The sequence below is a fragment of the Rhipicephalus microplus genome, chromosome 1, assembly GCF_043290135.1.
Source record: "Rhipicephalus microplus isolate Deutch F79 chromosome 1, USDA_Rmic, whole genome shotgun sequence".
NCBI lineage: Eukaryota > Metazoa > Arthropoda > Arachnida > Ixodida > Ixodidae > Rhipicephalus > Rhipicephalus microplus.
In genome coordinates this window covers 54,728,609-54,753,499 of record NC_134700.1, presented here as the reverse complement: position 1 = coordinate 54,753,499, position 24,891 = coordinate 54,728,609, and the positions used below count along the sequence as shown (strand labels likewise).

The following is a 24,891-nucleotide window of genomic DNA, read 5'->3' as shown; positions in this document are numbered from 1 at the left end:
TTTTGTGCTAGGGTTCCTCATATAAAATTCAGATTTATAGGTTCAGGTATCGCCAACTTCCCGAAGTTTGTGCGTTGAGCAAACACACGCGAAATCAACGTGATGCACACGTTTCGAGTTACAGCCCGATTGGACCAGTCCACGTGGCACCGCCTTAGTGAGTTCTCGTTTTTAAAAAACTGTTTTGGCACGAGTATGCCTAGAAAGGCGCTCATGTTTTATTTTGAGCGTAAAATGTTTAGAGGCTGCTCTTACTTTAAATCTCCGCAAATATAATTTTTACGCGGACTTTCAGTTCTCTGCTTTGGCCTTTAAAGGGTGGAAGAAAATTGAATCGCTATGAGTGTTGCGCTGAACAATGATCACAGGCTACAAGTTATTGCTGTAAGTAATTTGCCGCTTTGTGTGCGTTAAATACCAATCCTTATATGCCGTCACCACTTCATTCAATCTTAATAAGGCAAAGTACGCACAATTTGTCATCTGTGCGCTTCTAGTAACAGCCTCACTGAAATGTGACGCAGCCGTTATGCATGGCTATAGCCACATGTTTTGTCCAGCAAGTTTTCTCAATGTCATTGTATTTTCCCCGGTACGCCAACCTGCACTTGTGACGATGGTGGACTCCTCGCTGATGGGTAGCGTACGCGGCTGATGTAATCGGAATATTTCATGGCTATATGCGTGCCAAATGTGGAAATCGTGTGCGCTCATTATTCTTCATTTGACGTGTGTATGAAATTATAACTTGCTCGGTGAACATATACAGTGAAATACAATAAGAAAGACACACGTGTCTTCATTTCACTGTTGCGCCGTCACTATGCATCACCAAATCAGCCAATTTTCACTTCCTTCAATCTAACTTGCTGGTGCTTACCACACATTTCGGTAGCAGAAGGATCCTTTTCTGATTTGATTGAAACACACGAAAAACGGCAGTTCCTATTCACGCAAAAGGCCATGACTAAGACTGATAAGATTGAGAGACGTATCTAAAATTTTGGCCGTCCGGAGGGCACACGAGAGGCTGTCAGGTTGGTCCTGATGGTCCCCGATTGGGTCTATCCCTGTGACGCTGAGTTTACTATCTTTATTGTGGACCGTAGAAAGTTGTTTTGCGCACTCAACCAATCATTTTTTCTCATACTTGCTTGGTTAGGCAGAGCTTTCAAAAACACAAGCAATGGGTAGTGAAGTGCCAGTTCGATGTTTACTGTTAGTACATTCTCAGTTGTCTCTCGTGCAATTGCTCTTGGTCAGGTGCCTCCTTTGTGTTCCGTGTGACGTAGGCTGGTGATCAACAGGCATCGGCGTTCGGCGAGTGCTGCTTCCTGGCTGGAGACGTCAAGTGCACCATGGGCACGGGCACCTTCTTCAACGCCAACACGGCGGACCAGCCACACGCCTCCTCCGTCGGTGAGTAAGCAGCGATGCAGTGTACCTCATCAAGTGGCTATGTCACGCAGCATGAGCAGTACTACCGCACAAGTCTCCTTGCCCCAGAAAACCGAAAGAAAGGGCAAGGGAGATAGTTTGGCTGGCAAAATTAGGTTAGTTCTGCTAATACATTTCAAGCTTTCGGAAGATAATTAGCTCAATTCGGTGCAGTCTTTGCAATGCTCACAAAAGACATTTCCTCTGCAGATGAGGCCTGTATAACGTGTTGATTTGTTATCGCTACTGTTGCACGCACTGCTGACGAACAAAGGTGCCTGTATATTTGCTTGTCATGTTTGCTTGGCTTGTCATGATTGCTTGTTATGTCAACCGAAAATGATCTTGGCCAGGCATCCAAGGATTTTAGACGAGATATTCGTGCTGAACTTGGCTCTCTGAATGACACTTGTGAAGATGTTTCTACGCGCCTGTTTTCCAAATCGAGGCGCAGCCTGAATAGCTTCACGCAACACGCATCCCGGCACGAGAAGAACCTTGCTAGCGTGATTCGCAAAGTCGGTAGAACTTTTCTGCTGCGGTTTGTTGAGATTCGCGCCGTCAGCAGCCAGTTCCGTCCATAAGGTGCTCCATCTGCGAGAGGTGTAGTCAGATGCAGATTTTTGCAACGTGTTGAGCTGAAGCTAATTCTAGGTTATTTTTATAAAAACAATATTTTAAATTTTGTTACTTTATATTAACCCTGTTTTGAGCGCTACAAATGTTGTGCTAAGCCTGTGTTGACCGCTTAATTTTGAACGTGGTCTCTGAACATGATATTTATAAATGAACTGCACGCCAGGTTTCTAAAGTGCTACACACTTAAAATTTGTGACGAATGTAAGAAGATTCAAATTCAACTTTAGGAAGATGTGCAGCGTTTGGTTTCCTACATACTTTATTTATCTCTGCTCTGGCATGGACGTCCGCAGACGCTGTCGTTCTTGCTGGCATCTTCTCTCACGCTGGCTCAAACACGCGGAGCAGCTGCGGCACAACTCCGGCTTCTTCGAGACGCTGACGGCTTGTGATAGCCCCCCCCCCACTAGTGAGGTAGCCTGTACGTGAAGGAGTGTACCTTATGAGCAGGTTCTAGGTTTTGCTATTGCGAAGTGCATTCGTCTGGTTTTCGCGAATGGCTTGTAGTCTTCGAGGACGGCGTCAGTGTCTAGGAAAGCTGACTTTATGCGGTCAATGGAAACACTGTTTTCACGTCCATTAAGCAGCAGAACGAAATGCTTTGGGCAACGCTTGACAACCTTAAAGGGTCCGTCTTAAGGTTTCAGTGGTCGTTCGATTGCGTCATGTCGTGCAAAGACGCGGGTGCAGTCGCGGAGCGCACGACTGACGAAACTTGTGTGTGAGTGTTGACGTGCAATAAAGGGGACACACCTCTCATGGCATTCCTGAGGCGACTGGCATAATCAGCTATGTCCAATAGTGATTTACAATAGTCATTGTAAAGCCACCTGCCAAGTTGAAACTTTGTGCTAATGATTGTTTGATTTATATGCCTGTAAGCTGTACTGATAATCAGCTTGAGTTTAAGAAGTGCCTTGAAGATTTGGAATTGTGGTGTCGCGAATTGGATATGCAAATTAACTTAAAAAACAACTTATGTGCACATTACCAATAAGAAAACCGTTCTCAAATTTCAGTACAGCATCGGGAGGAACACCCTCTGTAAAACAACATATTTTAAATGCTTAGGTGTGACAGTTACGAACAACTTAACTTGGCACTGTCATATTGAATCAGTTTGTTCTGAGTCGTTTAAAAAAACTTTGTTATCTTCGAGCGAAGTTGCATAAAACACCGAAACACGTTAAGCTGCTTGCATACCAAACATATATTAGACCTAGACTGGAGTACGCCTCCGTAGATTGGAGCCCTCACAAAAACACTTAGTTTCCAAGTTAGAACGTATTCACAGGCGTGCAGTACGGTTTGTGTGCTCTAGATATAGAAGGCGGGATTCAGTAACTGACATGCTCAATTCACGCAATTTACAATCACTGGAATATCGAAGTGAAAGACAAAAACAAAAACGAGTACATGCACTTTCCAGGAAAAGATAGCGCCAGATTGAATCATGATGCCCCATTAAACCTTTTAAAGCTCGCACTGACATCTTTTGGTGGTCATTTTTTCGAGATGATATAAAACAGTGGAATCGTTTACCCCATCATGTTGTTAATAGTACCGATGTGCAATCTTTTGACAGAGAAATTGATGCTTATTTTGGTCATGGTTGAATTCAACTACTGCCAATTTTGGTTTCTTGTGTGCATTGCTATTTGAATGCCAGTTGTTTTGGTTTTCTGTATGTACTTACTATTGTACTCCTTCCCTGTTATGACCCTCAAGCGAGGATTGACAGTATTAATAAAAAAATGAATACCGGTGACGTTTCGGAAAACTTTCCAGGAAGCCTTAGGGTACTGCTAAATACGAGCTCAGCTGAAGAGCAGGACGCGTTCATACGTATCGTGCTGCGCAGGGCGAGGAGGACAAGTGATAGTCGCTCCTATCAGGGTATCAATGATTGGGAGGCCATGAGTGAAGCTTTGAATTGGCGGTGAAGTCGCTCAACCATGCCGTTCGAGATCGGGTGGTAGGCCGTCGTCTTGATGTGGTTGACACCAAGCATTCGGGACAAGTTGCGGAAGAGCGCGGAGTCAAGTTGACAACCACAATTCGTTGTGATGGTCTGGGGAACTGTGTAGCGGCTTATCCACACGGTGATGAGTCTCGGGCCACTGACTGTTGTGATGTCGGTGAGGGGTAGTGCCTCAGGCCACCAGGAGAACCGGTCTACACAAATTAGCAAATGCCGGCTCTTTTGCGATGAGGGCAAAGGGCCTACGATGTCCAGGTGCACATGACTGAGCCGCGAGTCAGGAGGTGTGAAGGTACCTAGTGGGCTGACCGTGTTGCGCTGGACTTTGGTTAGCTGGCACTTGAGACAAGCACGTGTCCAGTGGAGGATGTCGATGCTCATTCGAGGCCATAGATATTGCTCTGTGATGAGGTGCTGAGTCGCACGTATACCAGGGTGTGACAAGGAATGCAAGGCGTCGAAGACTCTGTGGCGAAATGGTGCTAGAACGTAAGGGCGACGACAACCGGTAGAGATGTCACAAACGAGGGAAATCTCGCAGCCTAGAAGTTGGACATCTTTAAACTTGAGGAAATTTTCTTTGAGTCGCAACGCGTGAAGCTCGCTGTCGTCCTGTTATGCAGTAGCCATGGCTGCAAAATCTATTGATGGGCGCTCATTCATAGTTGCGTTGATTTCTATTCCGGAAAGCGTGTTAGCAACGGGGTTGTCTTTGCCACTGATGTGCCGGATATCACTCGTAAACTCCGATATGTAGGCAAGCTGGTGGATCTCACGTGGGGTGTGGGCAGAGTTGGTAGCGGTCGATTGACACGTAAGCGGCTTGTGGTCGGTGAGGATATGGAACTGCCGACCTTCTAGAAAGTGTCAAAAGTGCTTGACAGCCAAATAGTCCACGAGCAGTTCACGACTGAATGTGCTATAACGACGCTCGGCTTGTGAGAGCTTCCGTAAGAAGAAAGCGATCGACTGCCAAACTCTGTCGACCAACTGCTGCAAGACTGCTCCTATGGTGGCATCCGAGGCGTCCACTGTCAGTGACATGATGGCGCCACTCTTTGTATGTTCGAAGAGCGTTGCCTTAGCCAGAGCTTGCTTGATGGAACTAAAACTGTTAAAGCTGTTTCTACATCGCTCGTCCAGGAGATGGAAGCGTTGGGCTTTGTTTGACTGGATAGAAGTGCATGGCGTGGTGGCCAAGTGGCAGTGCGATGAGGGATAAACTGCCAGTAATAGTTGGCAAGCCCAAGGAATTCGTGCAGTTTCTTCGTATTTGTTGGTCATGGAAACTACAATATAGCTTCAACGCCCGCGGCCGGTGGAGAGATCCCACGCGAATCCTTGTGATGGCCAAGAAAGTCCAGTGAGGAAACGCCGAACTCGCTCTTTGGTCCGTTGACGACTAGTCCATATTTGCGGAGTCGTGTGAAAACCTGACGCAGGGGAAGTTCGTGATCTTCTGCAGTCGTGCTGAAGAAAAGAATGTCGTCGATGTACGCGAAGCAGAAGTTCAAACCACGCAGTACCTGGTTCATAAATCGTTGAAAGGTTTGTGCGACGTTTCGTAGACCAAAGGGCATACGTGTGTATTCAAACATGCCAAAAGATGTTATTATTGCAGTCTTCAGTATGTCGGAAGACTCGACGGGTATTTGGTGGTATGCCTTTACCAATTCCATTTTGCTGAATACAGTGGAACCATGCAGCAATGCCGTGAAGTCCTGGATGTGCGGTATGGGATAGCGGTCCAGTACCATCACTTTGTTGTAAGCACGGTAGTCACCGCATGGTCTCCAGTCACCTGAGGGCTTAAAAACCATGTGTAGCGATGATGACAAGGTGCCGGAAAAGGGGCGGACGTATTCAAGTTCAAGCATGTGCTCGAATTTTCGGTGTGCAATCTGTAGCGGTCAGGAGCGAGACGACAAGCACGTGCAAACACTGGTGGTCCTACTGTCACTATGCGATGAGAGACATTGTGGCATATCGGGTCTTCAAGAGATGGAGCACGAAAGAGGTCGGAAAATTCTCGCAGAAGCGTAGACCATGGCGGGGAGACTTTGGCATGAGCTTGCACGAGACGCAAGGGTGGCAAATTTCATGTCACGCCCTGAACTATGAAGAGGGTCTCAGAATCCATAAGACGGCTATGTCGTAGGTCTACTATAAGCTTAAAGTGCCTAAGAAAATCCGCACAGATGATGGGTACATACACGTCGGCGATTAAGAAGATCCACCGAAAGGTGCGTCTCAGGCCGATGTCAAGCATAATAGACCTCTGTTTGTAGGTCTGTATGGTCGAACCATTGACCGCAGGGACAGGCGGCGAGGTCTGGGGTTGGCGGCGGTCCTCCAACGTAGGAGGAACAACACACACTTGGGCACCTGTGTCAATGAGGTAGCGCACTTTGATAACGGGGTCCGTGACGTGAAATAGACGGCGGTATGTGGGGCCTGAAGCACTGGCTGCCGTCAGTGCGTGGCCTGTGCGTTTCCCGCAAACCGGTATGGCTGTTTGCCCTGACGAGCTCGAGTTCCGTATCGGTGGTGGTACCAGCAGACGCTGAGAGGCAGACTTGGCGATCTTTCACGGCTTTGGCGTCGTTGTCGTGACGCGTTGCGGCGGTAGTCTACTTTGAGCGCACTCAGTTTAGTGGCTAACTGATCCACCTTGCGCTTGAGCTCCTCGTTAGCTTGAAGAAGACGGTCCAAGCGGTCGTCTCGAACCGTTACAGAGAGAGTAGATTCACGTGGTCTCTCGATTGCAGATTCATGAATGGTGCACGGATATCCATAATCTTGTCGGCCATTTGCGCTAGTGAGTCGAGGGTTTCTGTAGACGATACACTCGAAATCATCCGAACTTGTTGTTGCAGTCGCTGTAAGAAGAGTTCGCATAGGATGAATACGTCCAATGCAGCAGACTGGTCCCCAATCAGGTGTCGCATGGGACGCAGAAGCTCCGTAGGTGTTCGGTCACCGAGTGCTTTTGAAGTGAGTAGCTGCTGCAGCCTACGCTGTTCCGACTCAGTTGTCCATCGTATGAGCTCCTCTTTAAGGGTGTCGCAGGGATTGTGAGGAGGTAGAGAACGCAGATTGTCTCTTATGATGGCGATGACAGCAGGTGGTAGAGCGTCGATGACGTAATCGTACCTCGCTGTTTGCGACGTTACCCGGTGTCGTAGGAAGAGTGGCTCGACGCTCAGATACTAGAGATCAAAGTCCGCCTGCCAAAACTCCGGGAGCCTGAGGGTAGCGACGACAGGGTCAGGTACCGTGGGATTCAGCGTGGCGTCGCTGTTGGGTGAGGTGTCCATAGTCAGCCGATATGAACGGGGCTGAAGAAGCAGAGTTGGCCATGATGCTCGGTGCGCTGATGAAAGGACGAGTAGGTGCGCGTTGCGGCTTGAAGTCTGGGTCACCTCTTGTAGGAAGACGTGTGGCGTTTGGTTTCCTACATATTTTATATATCTCGGCTCTGGCATGGACCCCCACAGACGCTGTCGTTCTTACTAGCATCTTCTTCTCTCGTGCTGGCACAAACACACGGAGCAGCTGCGGCACAACTTTTTCGTCTTCTCCGAGACGCTGACGGCTTGCCATACAACTTTGGGAGCGATATTCGAGGGCGAACTATGTTGAAATGAAATGTGTGCGTGTTAGGTGAGAGCCTTTGGACCTTGTCCAGAAAGTTAGTGCAGCGGTTGGAGAGCCATCGGTGCTGTCAATGTTGACATTTGGCAGAGAGATTCAAGGCATAGATATGTCTTGAATAATATTGTATACGTTTTGTATAGCGGCACAATGTAAATGTTGCGCTGGTTTAGGCGAAAAGGGAACGTCTATGTAAGGTGGAAATCCGTGCTCAGTACAGGTGATCAAGCATCTTACATTTCTTAAAAAACACTACTGAGAGCAAAAACATAAGTACACAAGAAGTAGGTTGGAAGGTCATTTGGGCAAACTGCGGCAAAGTTTTTTTCGCGGAAGTCTCAAATGTCAGATAGGTTAAAGGTTGATTGCCACGAAAATGTGGATAAGGTGCAAGGTTAAGAGTGGCTCCGGAATTCCGTGTTTTTATGTACTACCTAACAAAGTTACAGTAGTCAAAGGTGAGATATGAAGAATATTTCGTAATTTACGCAAGTCGAGCCTTCAAGAAAGCCAATTGTAAATATTAAGTTATTGAGAAAGAGTGCTTTGCCATTATCTGGGCTTCGGCCAAGTTCTGCTCGTACATTTATGGGTGCCCTTTGGAAGTAGTGATGGCCCACTGTGCTCTATGTTGTCTATCCTCGCTGAAAGATTCGTTGGGGCGACTTGGTTTTTAGGTGCTACGCCTGCAGGAATAGGACGTTTGAGTCGTGGACTGATATGACCACAGATACTCAGACGCTGATGCTCTATCCTGATCGCCACTACCAGATCATGCACCTTTCTCGTCAGCTGCTTCAGCTTTCTTGACGCCTATTGACTTCGCCGACATGTCATCGGAGTAACGCAAAGATGCGTGGCTTTTCATTGTACTCAAGTTTCTGACTTATCTCTTAAGTAATCCGGCTTCAAGAGCTACCCACCGTCAAGCCTTGTGCTTCGCTATTCCAGATGACCTTCTCTAACACGGAATTATGTGTCTGAGTGTTAGAGGTGGCTTTCGGTGGGGCCTCACCACATGCCCACAAAAATCTGCACTACTTTCCACAATGACCCGCAAAGCGCTTACGCTGGTGCTGTCAAACCTCAACGCCCAGCCTGTACACTTCTGCCTCTGCCTTGTCCGGTGCGTCCATTTGACTGCATTCGTATCTACGTATACGGACGCCTCCTGTCGATCGTAATCTGCAAATAAGTGGACTATTGTCGGTGTGTACTACCTCACGCGTTAGGCAGAGACGGCAGCACTGCCAACTGCAATCGCAAGAGAAGTTACGTTATTCACCTGTCCTTTGCCACGGGGCTTCTTTTGAGCAACGGAGGACATGCTTTCCTGTCTGGCGCTTCTCAATCCTAGAGTCAGTGCAACATCGTTCTACGCATGACGCTAGCATATCATCCGCAGACGAATGGCCTCACTGAACGATTCAATCCCACTCTCGTTGAAATGCTGACAATGTACACCACATCCGATTAGACCAATTCGGTCATCGTCCTTCCATTCGTCGCGTATGTGTACAACACTGCTGCGCTCGCGACCACAGGTTTTTCACCTTTTTTTTTTCTTGTAAGGACGAGAACCGTTTTGCACCTGGATACTATATGTTTTCCTACATGCTCGAATCATCTGAGTACACTGCAATTTTTGATGCTGCCAGTATGCAGAGGAGTGCAGACAATCGGACCATTTGCTGACAACCAAGGATCAAGTCCAACAGAAGCTAAGGCACGACACCGACCGACCCAACCCTACTATATGATCTAGTAACGTTGAACCGATGTCTTCTACTTTCACAACTGGTGCCCTCGTGTGCTTTTGGACTCTATCGAGTAGTCGTGGCCTTTCGTCTCAGTTTCTCATCTGTGCTGGTTGGCTGTTGTACGTGTAGAGGGAACGGGCACGCCATGAGCACTTTTTGATGCTTGTTCTCTCGTTCCATTGTGGGTGCCTGTGAAGGAAACGCTTGCCACGGTGATTTGATGCTGTCGTCTAGAGGCGGCGGCGTGTGTATGCTTCAGAGCTTGTTTGTGACAAAAATAAGTTCTATATTATGAATAATATGCATCCTGATACGCTTTTTGAAGCTGTAGATTTCAGAGGAATAAATTGTGTTACAATGTAGCATCTTTTTTGTGTTCGAGATCAGTGAGACCACTAAAAAAAAAAAACTGTCCGCGCACCAAAGAATCGTACTTGATCACAGGAAACATGAAGTAAACTGCCCCGCACACACGATAACACATGAAAAAATTGGCAGATCCCACGTACGGGAATCGATGATATGTGAAGCACGAATGACGAATGTTAAGTCACTTTAAGATCAACGTAACGTTACGAGGCGGAGGTAAATTATGCCGTACCTTATTTTCACATCATGATTATCACGTTTGGACGTGTCTTTTACATTCGTCGTTTATTCACGTCACGTAATACCAAATTCGGTATATTTTGAGCTAGCAAAATGACGGCGAATGCGGTGAGGGCATAGCTTGTAGTCATATTTTACATGTCACGCATATCGTGATTATCATGTTTGAATGTGTCATTTATGTTTGCCCTCCATTCATGTCACGTAATTCCAAATTTGGTATATGAGGAACTCTTAAAACGGCCGCGAGCGCGTTATGAGCGTAGCATGTAGTCATGTCTTACATGACACGCATATCGTGATCTTTCACAAGACACGCATATGTTTACATGACACGCATAATATGACGCTTATTGCGTGTAATTTATCTTTGTCGTCTATTCGCATCATGTGATACCAAAATTGGTTTGTGTAGAGCTAGCGAAACGGCCGCAAGTGCATCATCAGTGTGATATGTTCTCATGTTCCTACCTGACACACGTCACTTGATTATCATGTTAGCACCAATCATATACCTTAGCCATCCATGGAGGTCACGTAACACCAAAATTGGTATATGTGAAGGTAGCGAAACAATCGCGAGCGCAGTATGAGCGTAGCACGTAGTCATGTTTCACATGACCGGCATGTCATCATTATCATGTCTGGACGCGTCATTTACCTTTGTCGTCCGTTCGCGTCACGCAATACCAAAATTGGTTTATGTGGAACTAGCGAAACGGCCGAGAGCGTGCTATGAGCGTGGTATGTTGTCAAGTTCTTACATGACATGCGTGTCATGATTATCATGTTTGCACCAGTCACATACCTTCGTCATCCATTCACGTGTCGTAATACCAAATTTGGTATATGCGAAGCTAGCGGAACGCCTGCGAGCGCATCATGAGTGTGGCATGTAGTCATGTTCTTACATGACACGCATGTGATAATTTTCATGTTAGGGTGTGTCGCTTGTGTTCGCCATGCAGTCGTGTCATACCATACCAGTTTTGCAAGATGTCATGTGAGTGAACGAAACCACCGCAAGAGCAGCAAGACCATGAAATGTAAATTATGACTGTAATGACAGATATCATTAATTTCTTGTTATGACTAATCATTTATGCTCGCATTACAGTCATGTTATGCCATACGAATTTTGGTATTGATAATATTATCGAATCGGCCAGGAGAACTAAAAGTTGTAGGTGGCTACGTAGATAGATAGGTAGATAGAATTCTCTTAAAATATCTTGAGTTTTGTATTGGTTGTACCTATTGTATCGATTACAAACTAAGCAGTTGAAAGTACGCATGTGTACCTCCTTACGTATTGCCTTACGGCAATGTAGGTGAAATGTAAATAATTAAATAAATAAATAGACACACTAAAAGCTGCCGAAGTTCACTAACAAGCGCTTCGCATTGAATAAGCACGAGAAAGCGCACGAAAAAGCGCACGAACACGCACAAATGCTCACAAAACCACATTGGAACACGAAGTGCCATCCGCTTCGACGGGTGGAGCTTCAGCACCCTCCCCCAAAAAGCGGCCGAAAGTGTCAACACTGCACAGACGCGCTCGCCCATCGACGGCGACACGATGCAGCAGGCCGCACCTTGTTTTTTTTTATCCAGGGGTCGTGGTATTGTACCCAATTCTCCATCATCATATATGCTGATGATATCGTTAATTTCTACACCAGCAATAATCAATTTGGATAATGTGATATCTATTTAATCATGAACAGTATTTAAAATTGACCAAACTAACATATATATGTTAAAAATCAAAGTGGACCCGCCGTGGTTGTCTTGGGGTTACGATCTTGATGGCCGACACCAAGATCGTGGTATGGAATTTTGCCTGCGGCGACCGCATCGCGCTGGAGGTGAAATGCTAAAGGCTTCTGTAGACTTAGCTGCCTTAGGTGTGAAAATTTCAGGAGATTCCCTTTTATGGCGTCCCTCATGACATCGTGGTTTTAGGATGCAAAATTCTTGAACAATAATTATTATTGCTATGAAAATTTTTAATACGTTGTTTTTGAACCGCTGGACAAACAGTGAGATTTTGAAGTCGCCCTTTTCTTTCAAGGAAGCGCCTTTCAAGCGCTGCACCAGAAACATTTAGGGAGGAGTTGGGTCGAAAAAAAACCTCATTGAAGATGTGCGTTACTTATTTCGCGAGCTAGTAAAGCAATGCAGTGTGATAATTATTGCCCTGAAATAATTATTTATTGTAAAGAAATAATCAATGCAGTAAAATAAATAATCCCGGGAAGACGTAGAAAAATGACAAAATATTCATGGAGTGAATGTTGATGAGTGGGGCGAAGCGTCCTTCCGTGCTTCTGTCCATGCGTACGTCCGTCCGTTCGTTCTTGCTTACCTCCTTCTGTGTGGGTCTGTCCATCCGTCTTTGCTTCTGTCCATCCGTTTGGGTGTCTGCCTGTCTGTATGTACGTCCGTCCACGCGTCCGTCCGTCCGTGTGACCGTCTGTTTGTTGATTGTCTGTCTGTCCGTCAATTTGTCCATCTAGTGAACACTCCAAGTACCGCCATCTGGCATGTTATGATCATATATTCATCATATACAAGTATCGCCATGCAGCGGTATTCCAAGGACTAAAAGGAGAAGGGGCCACTACATACAGGAGACACATGACCTAAGTCTTAAGAAGGTTTGTCCCCTAAAAGCACGCTGTTCTAGGCCTATTTCAATTCACGCCCTTCGTGGCTTATACAATTTGAATTCATATTGTTACGAAAGGAAAGAGACGCCGTATCGACGATGGTGTCGATGAAATATATTTCAAACCAGCAGCACCGCCGCGACGGGTAGACCAGACACCGAGCGGAGACCACTCTACGTCCTCTTCATCAGGCACACACGCGCATCGTTCCACAAAATGTCAACATGCATGTAGCATAATCCCCGGCGGCGGAAGCGACGACTCGACGCATCTAGATGTCAACGTCAGCGGGAGAGTGTTAAGGGGAGAGGTGGGTCTTTAGACAACTTTTCTTATTTTTAGTGCCAGCTAGATGAAAATGGGCAGTCTTGAGCAGTTTTTTACGCTGATTTCAAATCTGTAATTAGTTTTTTGATAGCTACAATAGTTCATAAAATATTGATGTCTGAAATCAAATTAGTTTCATACTCGTTACGGGGCTTTATGAAAATTTAGTCTTGCTAAACCAAAATCTGAATGCATGACACTGTTGCTAAAGATCTACTGTAGGAGGTGATGCTATTTTTATTCATTCAGAAGCATTTTACTTGAAAAAAAAAAAGGATCATGAAATTACTATGAACATTTTTTTCTAATTAGCAGCCACTGCTACACCTAACTGTAAATTTCATGGGAGTGCACGAGTGATGAAAACAGCATCACCCCCCTTTCATTTCAATACGAATAAAATGATACCACATTTGCCATTTTTGCTCAAATATAACACAGAAAAAACACCCGTAAGGCTGAGTACGGTGTGCAAAAACATCGAACTGAGAAAATTGCATTTGAAGTTTCAACCCAAAGTAGTTTTTCTTGAAATTAACTTACCACAATACAAATGGTACTGTATTGTAGCTCTGTGTTTTGTGAACATGGCCGTACTAAATGTGTGACTGCAGACTCTCAAAATAATAGTTCAGTGGCCACCGAAACGGCATGATAAACTGTATTTACAACGCTGTGTGTAACGCTTGACAGCGTTGTGTATTTACAACGCTGTCAGTACACAGCAAGCAAGATAGCACTTGAACAGCATGGTGGCAAACACTTGAATAGTATAATCAAGGGGGTCTTCCATAGACAGCATATCTACGCACAATGTTTCAGTCCAAAATGCAATTTTTGTCGGAAAATTGCCACTGCTGCCCACTGAAACTGCCCTACAGCATACCAGGACTGTAGGCCGAGTCTCTTGCTGGTTTGTGTCGCTTTGCAAGGCGGGTTTTTGTTGAACAGCTGTCAGTGTGCTTTTTCTTAGACTTCTCCAGCCTGATGTTGTCTTTTTCGAGGCTGCGGAGCACCGAGCGATCTCCAGGGCTGTACCCTAGTTTTTCCGCAATTCCCGCATTGCTCCTCGTGACACCTTGGTTGAAGCGGCTGACAGCTTCAGCCACTGCCCTTTCGACGCTGCGCATTGAGGCGTGCTGCGTTTTCGAAACCTGCTGCCAAATCACAGAGTGCAAGCTTTCACTGGGGTTCTGCGTGAGGCCGTCGCTGCACCTTTCCAGAAGGGCTGTCTCACTAAGGCGCGTGAACACGGGCTCCAGTGCCTCGCACACAAAGTCGGGCAAGCTATGGTCGTGCGGCGGCAGCTTCTCATTGTTGGCCTCAGCCCTGTTGAATTTGCACCATGACTCGGGGCCTTCAGGACAAAGCTCATGCCTGGGTGTCTGGTCAGTGGATGACATGTGCTTCAGCGTGGCCAGTACAGCCTTCTGCATCCCTGGCACATCATGCTTGTGACTGCGCAAGGCATAACCATAGTAGGAGGCGATCTTCTTGATATAATCCTGAGTCAGCCTGCCCTTACCACCAAGTGGCTGACCTTGAGCTTTTTTTTTGTCGCTGAGGGTACGCAAGGCTGCAAACGTTTGTTTATGCACATGGTTTATGCAGTCTTTTTTTTGCCACCTTGATGTAGCCGTAGACTTCATTTGTTGTGAGGGCGTGGTAGGTTTTGCTGTCCCCATCTGAAAGCATTGTCGTATATCGAAGCTTATGCTTTTCGAGTGACTGCTGGAATAATAGAAGGGCTGCTTCCACTTCCATTTGACCAGCCTTGCAATCAATATTTCTTTGGCACACAGGTGCATGATCAACAAGCCAGGCAGCGTATCCTTCGTCATTTTCTTTAGGTCCCAAGGTGCACCCCAAACAAAAGTTTGACAAGACAACATGCTCTATCACTAAACCTGTATACATCTTGATGATGCACCCGACACATATGTGTGAAGTGTGCCCACGGGTCAACCAGGTGCCATCATAAATCATGTCGATGTTCCCGGGTGCGTTGCCCAAAACCGCATACAAGTCCTTGATGCAAGCAACAGTAGCACCTTCACACTCGGTGGCAGTGGCACTGCAGGCTTTCTGCATTGTTTTCATGTGGCTTTGGAAGGTTTTGTGGTGCAGGCCTCGATGAGATACATTCATGGCAGCAAAAAAGTCCAAGAGAGCTGTTGCCCCCTCACCGATGCTGCTGATGGTCTTCATTGCACGCAAATTGACTTCAAAAGGCCTAATCTTGGCCTCACTGTCGCCGGCTACTCTTGGGGACGAAAAACGGTCCTCGCGGAAGTCGCAGTCACTGCACGAGAGCACAAGCTTTGAGCACAGGCTGTAGTCTTTTTTTTCCCTCGAAAAAGTCATGCTTTTCGCGCCACACTCGGGGCACACGACGAGCCCAAACAACGATTTTATCACGGCTATGTCGACGATTGAGAATTCCGTGCCGTTTTCTTTGCCGTTGTCCTCCAGTTCAGCGTCGAGTAGCTTGAACTTTCGTTCCGTCGCGCACTGTGATGCCAAGGTCTCCTTGAAATCCGCCGCATTTCTAGCGCGCTCGGCTGTCTCCTCCGCACTGAAGAACATCGTGTCGACACGGTCTTGAATATTGTCACGTCGCTCCAGGGGTGTCGCCAAGGTTTATTGATGTCCGAGATACAGGGCTCTAACCAAGCGCGCCGGTTGGGCTTGTTTGCCAGAGCGGGGGTCCACGCGCACTTCTTTCTTCTCTGTGGTGTGAGCCTTCACCTTGGCATACGACCCACTACTAGAAGTAGATGGCAATATTCCTCCTCAACAAAAAAAAAAGAGAGCATCGTCCCGATGCTCTAAAGTTATTGAAAAAGAAAACCAAAACAAAGTAGGTTAAACAATGAAAAAGGGCACCAATAATCAAATGTTAGATGTGATAAGGTCACCAATGATGAGGCAATTGTCAGAGCACAGATAAAAAAAACACAGGAAAAGTGGTCTTTTAGGAACGCGCAAAATAGGGCTTCATGCGCACCACGGGAACTATGTTTGGTTATTTTTGTTGTGCCCATCATGACGATGTAGCGTCCGGAACCACTTCGTAGTTTACGTCGCTCACGCGGCGTATTACTTTATACGGACCGCAGTATCTGCTGAGCAACTTTTCGGAGAGGCCACGGCGTCGAACAGGGGTCCAAACCCAAACTTGGTCTCCCGGACTGTAAGATACGTCATTGTGACGCATATTGTAACGTCGTGCATTGACCTGTTGCTGCTGACCAGTGTGTAGCCGGGCGAGCTGGCAAGTTTCCTCGGCACACTCTGCAAATTCTTCTGCGTCAGTTGTTAATCGATTAGCGCCTTCATAAGGAAGCATCGCATCCAGCATCGTCTGAACTTCGCGGCCGTAGAGAAGGCGAAACGGTGTAAATCGGGTTGTTTCTTGAACGGCGGTGTTATAAGCGAACGTCACATAAGGCAAAATGCGATCCCATGTTTTGTGTTGGACGTCGATGTACATGGAGATCAAGTTTGTGACTGTCTTATTTAGTCGCTCGGTTAAGCCGTTACTCTGCGGATGGTAAGCAGTCGTCGTTCGATGGCTAGTGTTACTTAGCCGAAAAACTTCCTCAATAAGCTGTGCAGTGAACGCTGTTCCTCCGTCGGTTATCACTGTAGATGGAGTACCGTGGCGCAGAACAATGTGGCACATAGAGAACTGTGCTACCTCAGAAGCCGTGGCTCGTGGTATCGCCTGTGTCTCAGCATAGCGGGTCAAATAGTCAGTTGCAACAATGACCCATTTGTTGCCGTCGAACGATAAAGGAAATGGGCCGAGAATGTCCATGCCGACTTTGTCAAATGGCTTGTGGGGTGGATCAATTGGCTGAAGTAATCCAGCCCGCTTGCTTGGTGGCGACTTTCGACGCCGGCATTCACGACAGCTTTTAACGTACTTTCTCACGCTTGCTGAAAGTCCGGGCCAGTAGTACGCCTCACTTACTCTGGCGAGCGTTCGCGAGTAACCTAGATGACCAGATGTGGGCTCGTCATGGTACGCGGAGAGGACTTCTTCCCGCATGTCCTTCGGAACGACGAGGAGGTAAGCGCGGCTCGTAGAACGGGCGTTTTTTTTGTACAGGACATTACCTCAAAGGCAGAAAGACGTCATGACACGAAATAGATGGCGAGGTATAACGGCGCTATGACCCTCCAGATAGTCGATGAGTGGTCGAATCTCTTCGTCCTCTCGCTGGTGTCTGCTCAAGTCAGATGAGCTAAGGGCGCCCAGGAAACCGTCATCGTCGTCTTCTTCTTGATTGACTGGAGGTATGGGTGCACGCGACAGCGTATCAGCGTCTTCATGCTTCCGTCCAGACTTATATACGATGGTAACATCAAATTCCTGTAGACGCAAGCTCCATCGGGCCAGTCGTCCAGAGGGATCACGAATGTTTACCAACCAGCAGAGGGCATGGTGGTCCGTCACCACTTTAAATGCACGACCATAGAGGTACGGGCGAAACTTGGTGATCGCCCACACTACTGCGAGACACTCTTTCTCTGTGGTCGTGTAATTCACCTCGGTACGGGACAGTGAGTGGCTGGCATAGGCAACGACTCGTTCTTTGCCGTGTTGATGCTGGACGAGCACTGCGCAGAGGCCGATGTTACTGGCGTCAGTGTGCACCTCTGTGTCAGCATCATCGTCAAAATGCGCAAGAACAGGGGCTGACTGCATCCGTTGTCGTAGCTCGGCAAAAGCAGCCTGTTGTTCGGTAGCCCATACAAGCAGTGTGTCGTCGCGTGTAAGGCGAGTCAAGGGTTCCGTTATCTTCGAAAACCCTCTAATAAATCGTCGATAGTAGGCGCACAAGCCCAGAAAGCGCCGAACAGTCTTTTTGTCTGTAGGATGTGGAAACGCGGCTACAGCGGCAAGTTTATCGGGGTCGGGTCGGACTCCTTTCGCGTTGACTACATGGCCAAGAAATTTGAGCTCTTTATAACCAAAGTGACACTTCTGCGGTTTGAGTGTAAGATCTGCTGATTGAATAGCATGTAGCACACTCCTGAGGCGATGAAGATGTTGCTGGAAGGTTTCAGAAAAAACGGCAACATGATCAAGGTATACGAGACAAGTTTGCCACTTCAGACCAGTAAGCACAGTGCCCATCATTCGCTGGAAGGTTGCGGGCGCTGAGCACAAACCAAAAGGAAGGACTCGAAATTCATACAGGCCATCAGGGGTAACAAAGGCCGTTTTCTAGCGATCTCGCTCGTCAACCTCGATCTGCCAGCACCCGCTTTTTAAATCCAAAGAGGAAAAATAGTGGGCGCGGCGTAATCTGTCTAACGAGTCATCGATGCGTGGCAGCGGGTACACGTCCTTTTTAGTCACGCTGCTCAACTTCCGGTAATCGACGCAAAAACGTAGCGTTCTGTCTTTCTTCTTGACTAGGACGACCCGAGAGGACCACGCACCGTTGGAAGGCTCGATGATGCCGTCGTCAAGCATTTCTCGAACTTACGTACAAATGGCTTCTCGTTCTTTCGCTGACACACGGTAAGGCTGTTGGTGTACTGAGTGGGCATCGTCGTAAGTGATGATTCTGTGCCTAGTGATCGAAGTCTGGCGCACCTTAGAGAGGGCAGCGAAGCATGACTTGAATTCAAGCAAGAGTTTTCGCAGTGCTGTCTGGTTTTCTGGTGTGAGGTTAGAATTAATATCGATATTGTTTAGAGACGTATCGGCGGCCTCCACTGCGTCCGACGAGAAGCAGATGGGAACGGTACCTAATTCATCTGCAAACGCTAACGAAGTGCCACGGAAAAGGTGTCGGTGTTCATTGCTGAATTTTGTAACGAGCAGTTGAGATCGGCCATCACGTAGCTGTATGATACTCCTAGCCACACAAACACCTTGAGTCAGCAGGTGTTCAAAATTACTTTCTGCAATCGTTTCACCATTTCGCAATCCACAGCATGTGACGTTGACAATAACACTGGCTCTTGGAGGAAGCGTTAGACTTTCAGCAGAAACACAAAGAATGTCGGCACGTTGTTGGTCGTCCTGCTTGTCGATTGCTCGGTCGGCTGAGAAGGTGATGCGATTCTCTTGAAGGTCAATGACAGCTCCATACTCCTGCAGGAAGTCAACACCAAGAATAACGTCGCGTGAACATTCACGGAGCACAAGGAAACTTGCTACAAAAGTATAATTGCAGACCCGAACTCTACTCGTGCAGGTTCCAAGCGGAGAGATGGTGTGGCCACCAGCCGTTCGAATCACAGAACCATGCCAGGGCGTGATTACCTTCTTTAGTAGTCTGGTCATTTTCCCGCTTAGTATAGAATAGTCAGCCCCGGTATCAACTAAAGCACCTACTGCATAGCCGTCTATCAGCACCGGTATATCCAGAGAAAGCCGCACATATCGCTCAGTCGAATCCACACCCTTTACTGTTAGCGTCGATCGGAGGTCTTCAGCACGTCGACTGCCAGCGACCTCGCCTCCAAGGGTCGCTTGCGTTAGTTTTTCCGGCAGGGACTGGGGGACCGTGCGCCAGCATGGCGCTGTGGCGAAGATGAGAAGTGCCTCGGCGACGGTGAGCGCGGCTGCTGTCTAGAAGGCGGTGGCATGCGCTGTTGAGCCAGGTAATCCTCAATGTCGCGGGGTCACTGGCCATACCGAGGAGGCGCTGAATATACTGAAAAGCCGCGCAGCCCCAGGCGCCGGTATGAACACTGGGGTACAAATGGTCCGCTTCACCGCAGTGGAAGCACAAAGGTCGGTGATCAGGAGTGCACCAAACATCAGATTTCCGAGGCGAAGCATGTCTGTCGTCAAGGTAGTGTGCTGGTTGTTCCGCAAGATGCACAGGGTTGGCGTCAACGAGAGGTGGGGGCGTGCGTGTGTTCTCGTAGTACCGTAGAGGCTGCGCCGACTGAAGTGAAACTGTAGGAGGTGCCTAAACAAACAGCGGGGAAGAGGAAGCTGGGCGCTTCAAGGCTTCCGCATAAGTCGCGCGGTGGTAGTCAGCCGGGGCGGGTGTGGCGTTATCCAGACTCACAGGGTCACGCAGGGCATGATGCAGCTCGTCCTTGACGATACTTGCAATAGAACTCACCGTAGGTAGTGGTGGTGTGGCAGCCTTTTGCAGCTGCTCGCGTACTATAGAGCGAATAAGGTCGTGCAGACACTCGGTGTTGCTCCCAAAAGTCGTGAGAACTTGAGCAGCGGACGTGTTCACTTGCCGCTCATACAGGGTGGATCGATGCTGAAGCATCTTTTTCATCGTGATGGCTTCAGACAAAAACTCGGCGACCGTGTTCGGAGGGCTCCGTACAAGGCCAGCGAAAAGCTGCTCCTTAACTTCCCGCATCAGGTGACGCAACTTCTTTTCTCCTGTCATACTTGGATCAGCTCGTCGGAACAGGCGCGTCATATCTTCCACATAGGTCATGACAGTATCGTTGGGCATCTGGATGCGGGCCTGGATCGCTCGCTCCGCTCGTTCGTGGCGATCAGCACTTCTGTAAGTGTCCAACAGCCGGCGGCGGAATTCGGGCCACGATGTCATCTGTTCCTTGTGATTCATGTACCAAGTACGTGCTCCATCCTCCAAATAGAAGTACACACTCCGTAGTTTGGCCGCGTCGTTCAAAGCAGCCACGCGTTCGAAATGGACCAACCAGTCCTCAACGTCTTCGAGCTCGGTGCCATGAAACGGTGTCGGAACCTGTGGACTTTCGAAGGTGTACCGAGTCACCGGGGGGTTTCTCGTACCTGTTAAAGTGGTTTGAACGGACGTGCTCATCATACTGGTGTGAACTGTAAGATCAGCTTCGGGTGGCAATCCCCTGATCCTGCGGCTTGTCCGATGAACGGGAGTGTGGATTCGCACTGGGCTTGTGGTGCCGCTTCCAGGAGGGGTCTGAAACATCCGTGAGGGGCTACCCAGCACCTTCACCAATTGTCACGTCGCTCCAGGGGGTGTCGACAAGGTTTATTGATGTCCGAGACACACGGCTCTAACCAAGCGCGTCGGTTGGGCTTGTTTGCCAGAGCGGGGCTCCACGCGCACTTCTTTCTTCTCTGTGGTGTGAGCCTTCACCTTGGCATACGACCCACTACTAGAAGTAGGTGGCAATATTGCTTGAAGTACCAGGTGACCCGATAATGCTATCACCCGAGAAAATGCTGCAGCTAGGGCCAGGCGAGAGCACCTCCGCTGGCACCGCTTCGTCTACAACAGGTAGTTGTGGCAGCGTGCCGTCGTCGGAAAGAACTTCCTCGGCTGCATCAGGAGCTCTTGGCAGCACGATATTGTCGCCTTCCTTCGCTGCACGTTCCACGCACGCCGTTTTTTCTTGCCGTACGTTTGACGAGTCTTCTTTTTTAGTCGAGGGTCTCCGCTCACACCGGCCATAGCGTTGAAACGAAAGGCAGAACATCACACGCGCGCGCAACAGCAACCGCTGTGGCGGACCGGCGGAGCAAGAAAAAAAAAAACAGCGGGTGGCCTTGGCCGCGCCAGCCAATGGGAAGCACGAGACAGGGGGCTCGACTTGCGAGCGCACGCTTTAGCCAATCGGCGATACGGAAGTGGCTTTCAGAAAAGGGGCGAGAGTTGTCGTTCTCTTGAGGCGACGCCATATTGAGGGGCCGCAAAATGAGCGCAAGGAAATCAGCTTCAAAACAAGACCAAGATGGCGGCGATCGGCTCCCTGCTTCGTCGTCGGTGCACGTGGGAAGTTTGACCAAATATTTCGTGTTGCGGAGCGTTTCGCGACTACTGTGCCGTTTTGAAATGCGATTTTATTATATTTCCCGATCGAATTCAGTGTTGAAACTTTCATGGCAGATGCTTATTAGTGCAAACATTCGAAAAATGCGGTTTTCTCAAAAACGATTTTTTGGTCATTTTTGACCATTCTAAGACCCGCGTCCCCCCTTAAAGCTTTAAGCGTGCTACATGTACAATATCGGTGGTCTGTGGGGCAGTTGAAGGCGATTAGGCAGCAGGGGCAATTTCCTATGTCGCAGGAGTAACCTCACGAGGGACTCGATATGGACCTCTGTAGCGGAAAAGAAGTTTTTCCGACAAGCCGACTTGACGGGTCGGGGACCACTGCAGCACCGATGAACCGGGTAACAAGTGCACGTCGCGGTGCCGTTGATTGTACATACGCCGCTGGTTCTCTTGAGAGGCCAAAAAGCGAGTGCGGGCGATTTCGCGTGCGTGGGCAGCCAGAGTGGTAGCGTCAAGGACATATTCGCTGGTTGGTGTCGCGGTAGACGGAATGACCGTATCTAGTGGTAGGAAGAAAGGAAAGAAAAACTTTATTCGCAAGGGTTTGTGGCAAGGGTCATGAGCTTGATGGGTGGGGCCCCAAGTCCAGGGCTGCACTGTCTGCTGCCGCCTGCCTGACGTGAAGGAGAAGTGCAAGCAGCACTTCTGGGTCAGAGCTGGCAAGCTGTGCCTCCCATTTCTCGAAAGTATTAGAAAGCTTGTACTTACCTAAAAGGGTATCTAAATATGGTGGTCGGTTTTTGCATCCCCACAAATTGTGCTAGAGCGATGGCGAGCCGCCACACCACGGACACGCCTGTCCATAGAACGTTGGAAAAATTTTGTGTAATCTTTGGAGATTGGGAAAGACTCCCGTTTGAATTCTGCGGAAGTCAACCGCGTCTTCCCTTTGTAATGATTTGTGGGGGCGCTGTATTTTTGTCGCATGCCTCGCTGGGTAGCAAAAATTTCGTGAGGGGCCATTCTGGATGGGTCATTCTCCTCCTCGATAGCTTCCTCCTGAAATGTTTCAAAGGATTGAATGTGCTGTCAAAGCTCTACTCGGTTCGTGAACCCTCGAGCACAAGCGTCGGCACTTTCGTTCCCCTCCAGGCCTGCGTTTCTGGATACCAGATCAGCCTGTATTTGTTCGTCAATCTCCTGCCTAATGTAGGTTCTCGGCCGTACAGCATAAAAAAGGGGGAGTAAGTGGCAGTGTTGTGGTAAGAAGAATTGTAGGAAAATGTGACGTACGGCAACGCGAGATCCTAGTCGGTGTGGTTGGTAGAAATATACTTAGCGAGCATGTCTGTAAGAGTTGAATTTAGACGCTCCGTGAGTCCATAGGTTTGCGGGGGGTATGACGTAGTCAGCTTGTGTCTCGTTTGACAGGACTGCAACATGTCGGCTATGACCTTTGACAAAAAAGTGCGGCCACAGTCTGTAAGCAGCTGCCTTGGGGCTCCATGTTGCAAAATCACGTCCTTGAGGTGAAAGTCGGTGACATCTGTGGCGCAGCTTGTTGGAAGAGCTTGTGTGATTGCATAACGTGTGTCGTAGTCGGTGGCCACGGCTATGCACTTGTTACCCGAGGAAGACAAGGGGAAAGGGCCAAGTAGGTCCAAGCCAACGCGGAAGAACGGTTCTGACGGAATGCCAATTGGTTGAAGGCATCCGGCAGGAAGTGTCGATGGTGTTTTGCGGCGCTGCCATTTCTCACAAGCCGCAACGTATCTTCTGACCGAGCGTGCAAGCCCTAGTCAAAAGAAGCGTCGGCGTATTCAGTCGTAAGTGCGTGACACAAAGGTGACCAGCAGTCGTAAGGTCATGAAGTTCATGTAGAACTTCCGAGCGAAGGTGTTTCGGAATGAGAAGCAGCAGGACCGGTCTGTCGGCTCAAAACTTTGGCATTATAAGACACCATCATGGAGCATGAATGAGCAATGGGACTTATTGGAATATGGGGATTCGAGGCGCTCAATGATAGCACACAAGGACACATCATGGCGCTGCTCATGACCGATGAATGTCGTTTGCGAAAGGGAAAAGACGCAAGGCTCGGTGTCGGTGTCAGGCATAGTGCTTGACTCAGCAACCGGGTAGCGGGACAGGCAGGGTAGCGGGACAGTCCGGACACCTAATGTAGGCGTCCGGACTTGTACCTTTCCGTGTAGGTATACTCTTGCAGTCACAGAGCCCAATGCCCAAGCTGGCCAGTAGGATCCTTCAGTGACGAAAGCTAACATAGCGCATGGTAGTCCGTTATAGATAAACTTGTGCCATATAAATATGGGCGGAACTTTGTCACTGCACAAACAAGAGCAATATATTCCCGCTCTGTTATTGAATAGTTGCACTCGGCAGCTGTGAGAATTAAGGCTGCTTGCGTATAGGCGATAACTCGTCGTGTCCCCGCTGGCGTTGGGCTAGGATGGCTCTAATCCCGTGACCACTCGCATCGGTTCAGACTTCTGTCGGAGTGGACGGGTCAAAGTGGGCCAATATAGGTGGAGTCGTGAGGAGGGTGACGAGGTGAGAAAAAGTGGCAGCTTGAGTGGAACACCACTTAAAAGTCACGTATTTCTTCAGAAGGTCGGTGGGTGGTCGAACGATCCTTGCAAAATCTTTCACGAACCTTCTAAAACAGGAACAAAGTCCCACATAGCTCCGGACGTCCTTGACAGACTGGAGTATAAGAAAGCTCATGACGGCACGAATTTTCTCCGAGTCAAGCTCCACACCTGATGCATCGACAAGGTGGCCTAACATCATAATCAGCTGGCGGCCGAAGTGACATTTTGACGAGTTTAGTTGAAGTCCAGCAGTGCGGAAGATATCGAAAACCGATGACAAACGCTGGAGGTGTCTCAAATGTGAGCGAATTTACAAGGACATCATCCAGGTAGCACAGGCATGTTGACGACTTGAACCCTTGTAATAGCGAGTCCTTCATACGTTCAAACGTGGCTGGGGCGTCGGATAGCCCAAACGGGATAACCTTGAATTGGTTAAGGCCGGCGGAAGTTGCAAACGCAGTCTTTTCT

General features: G+C 48.4%; 1 protein-coding gene across 4 annotated transcripts in view; it reads left to right on the top strand.

Moving 5' to 3' along the window:
• The window catches only part of LOC119178800 (glycerol kinase 5), a 409,569-nt gene that overhangs the window by 256,359 nt on the left and 128,319 nt on the right, over positions 1-24,891 (top strand). For all 4 annotated transcript variants that reach the window (XM_075868891.1, XM_037430055.2, XM_075868972.1 and 1 more), the window contains exon 11: positions 1,293-1,419. In XM_075868891.1, coding sequence (XP_075725006.1) covers positions 1,293-1,419 — 127 coding nt within the window. The remainder of the gene's footprint in view (positions 1-1,292; positions 1,420-24,891) is intronic.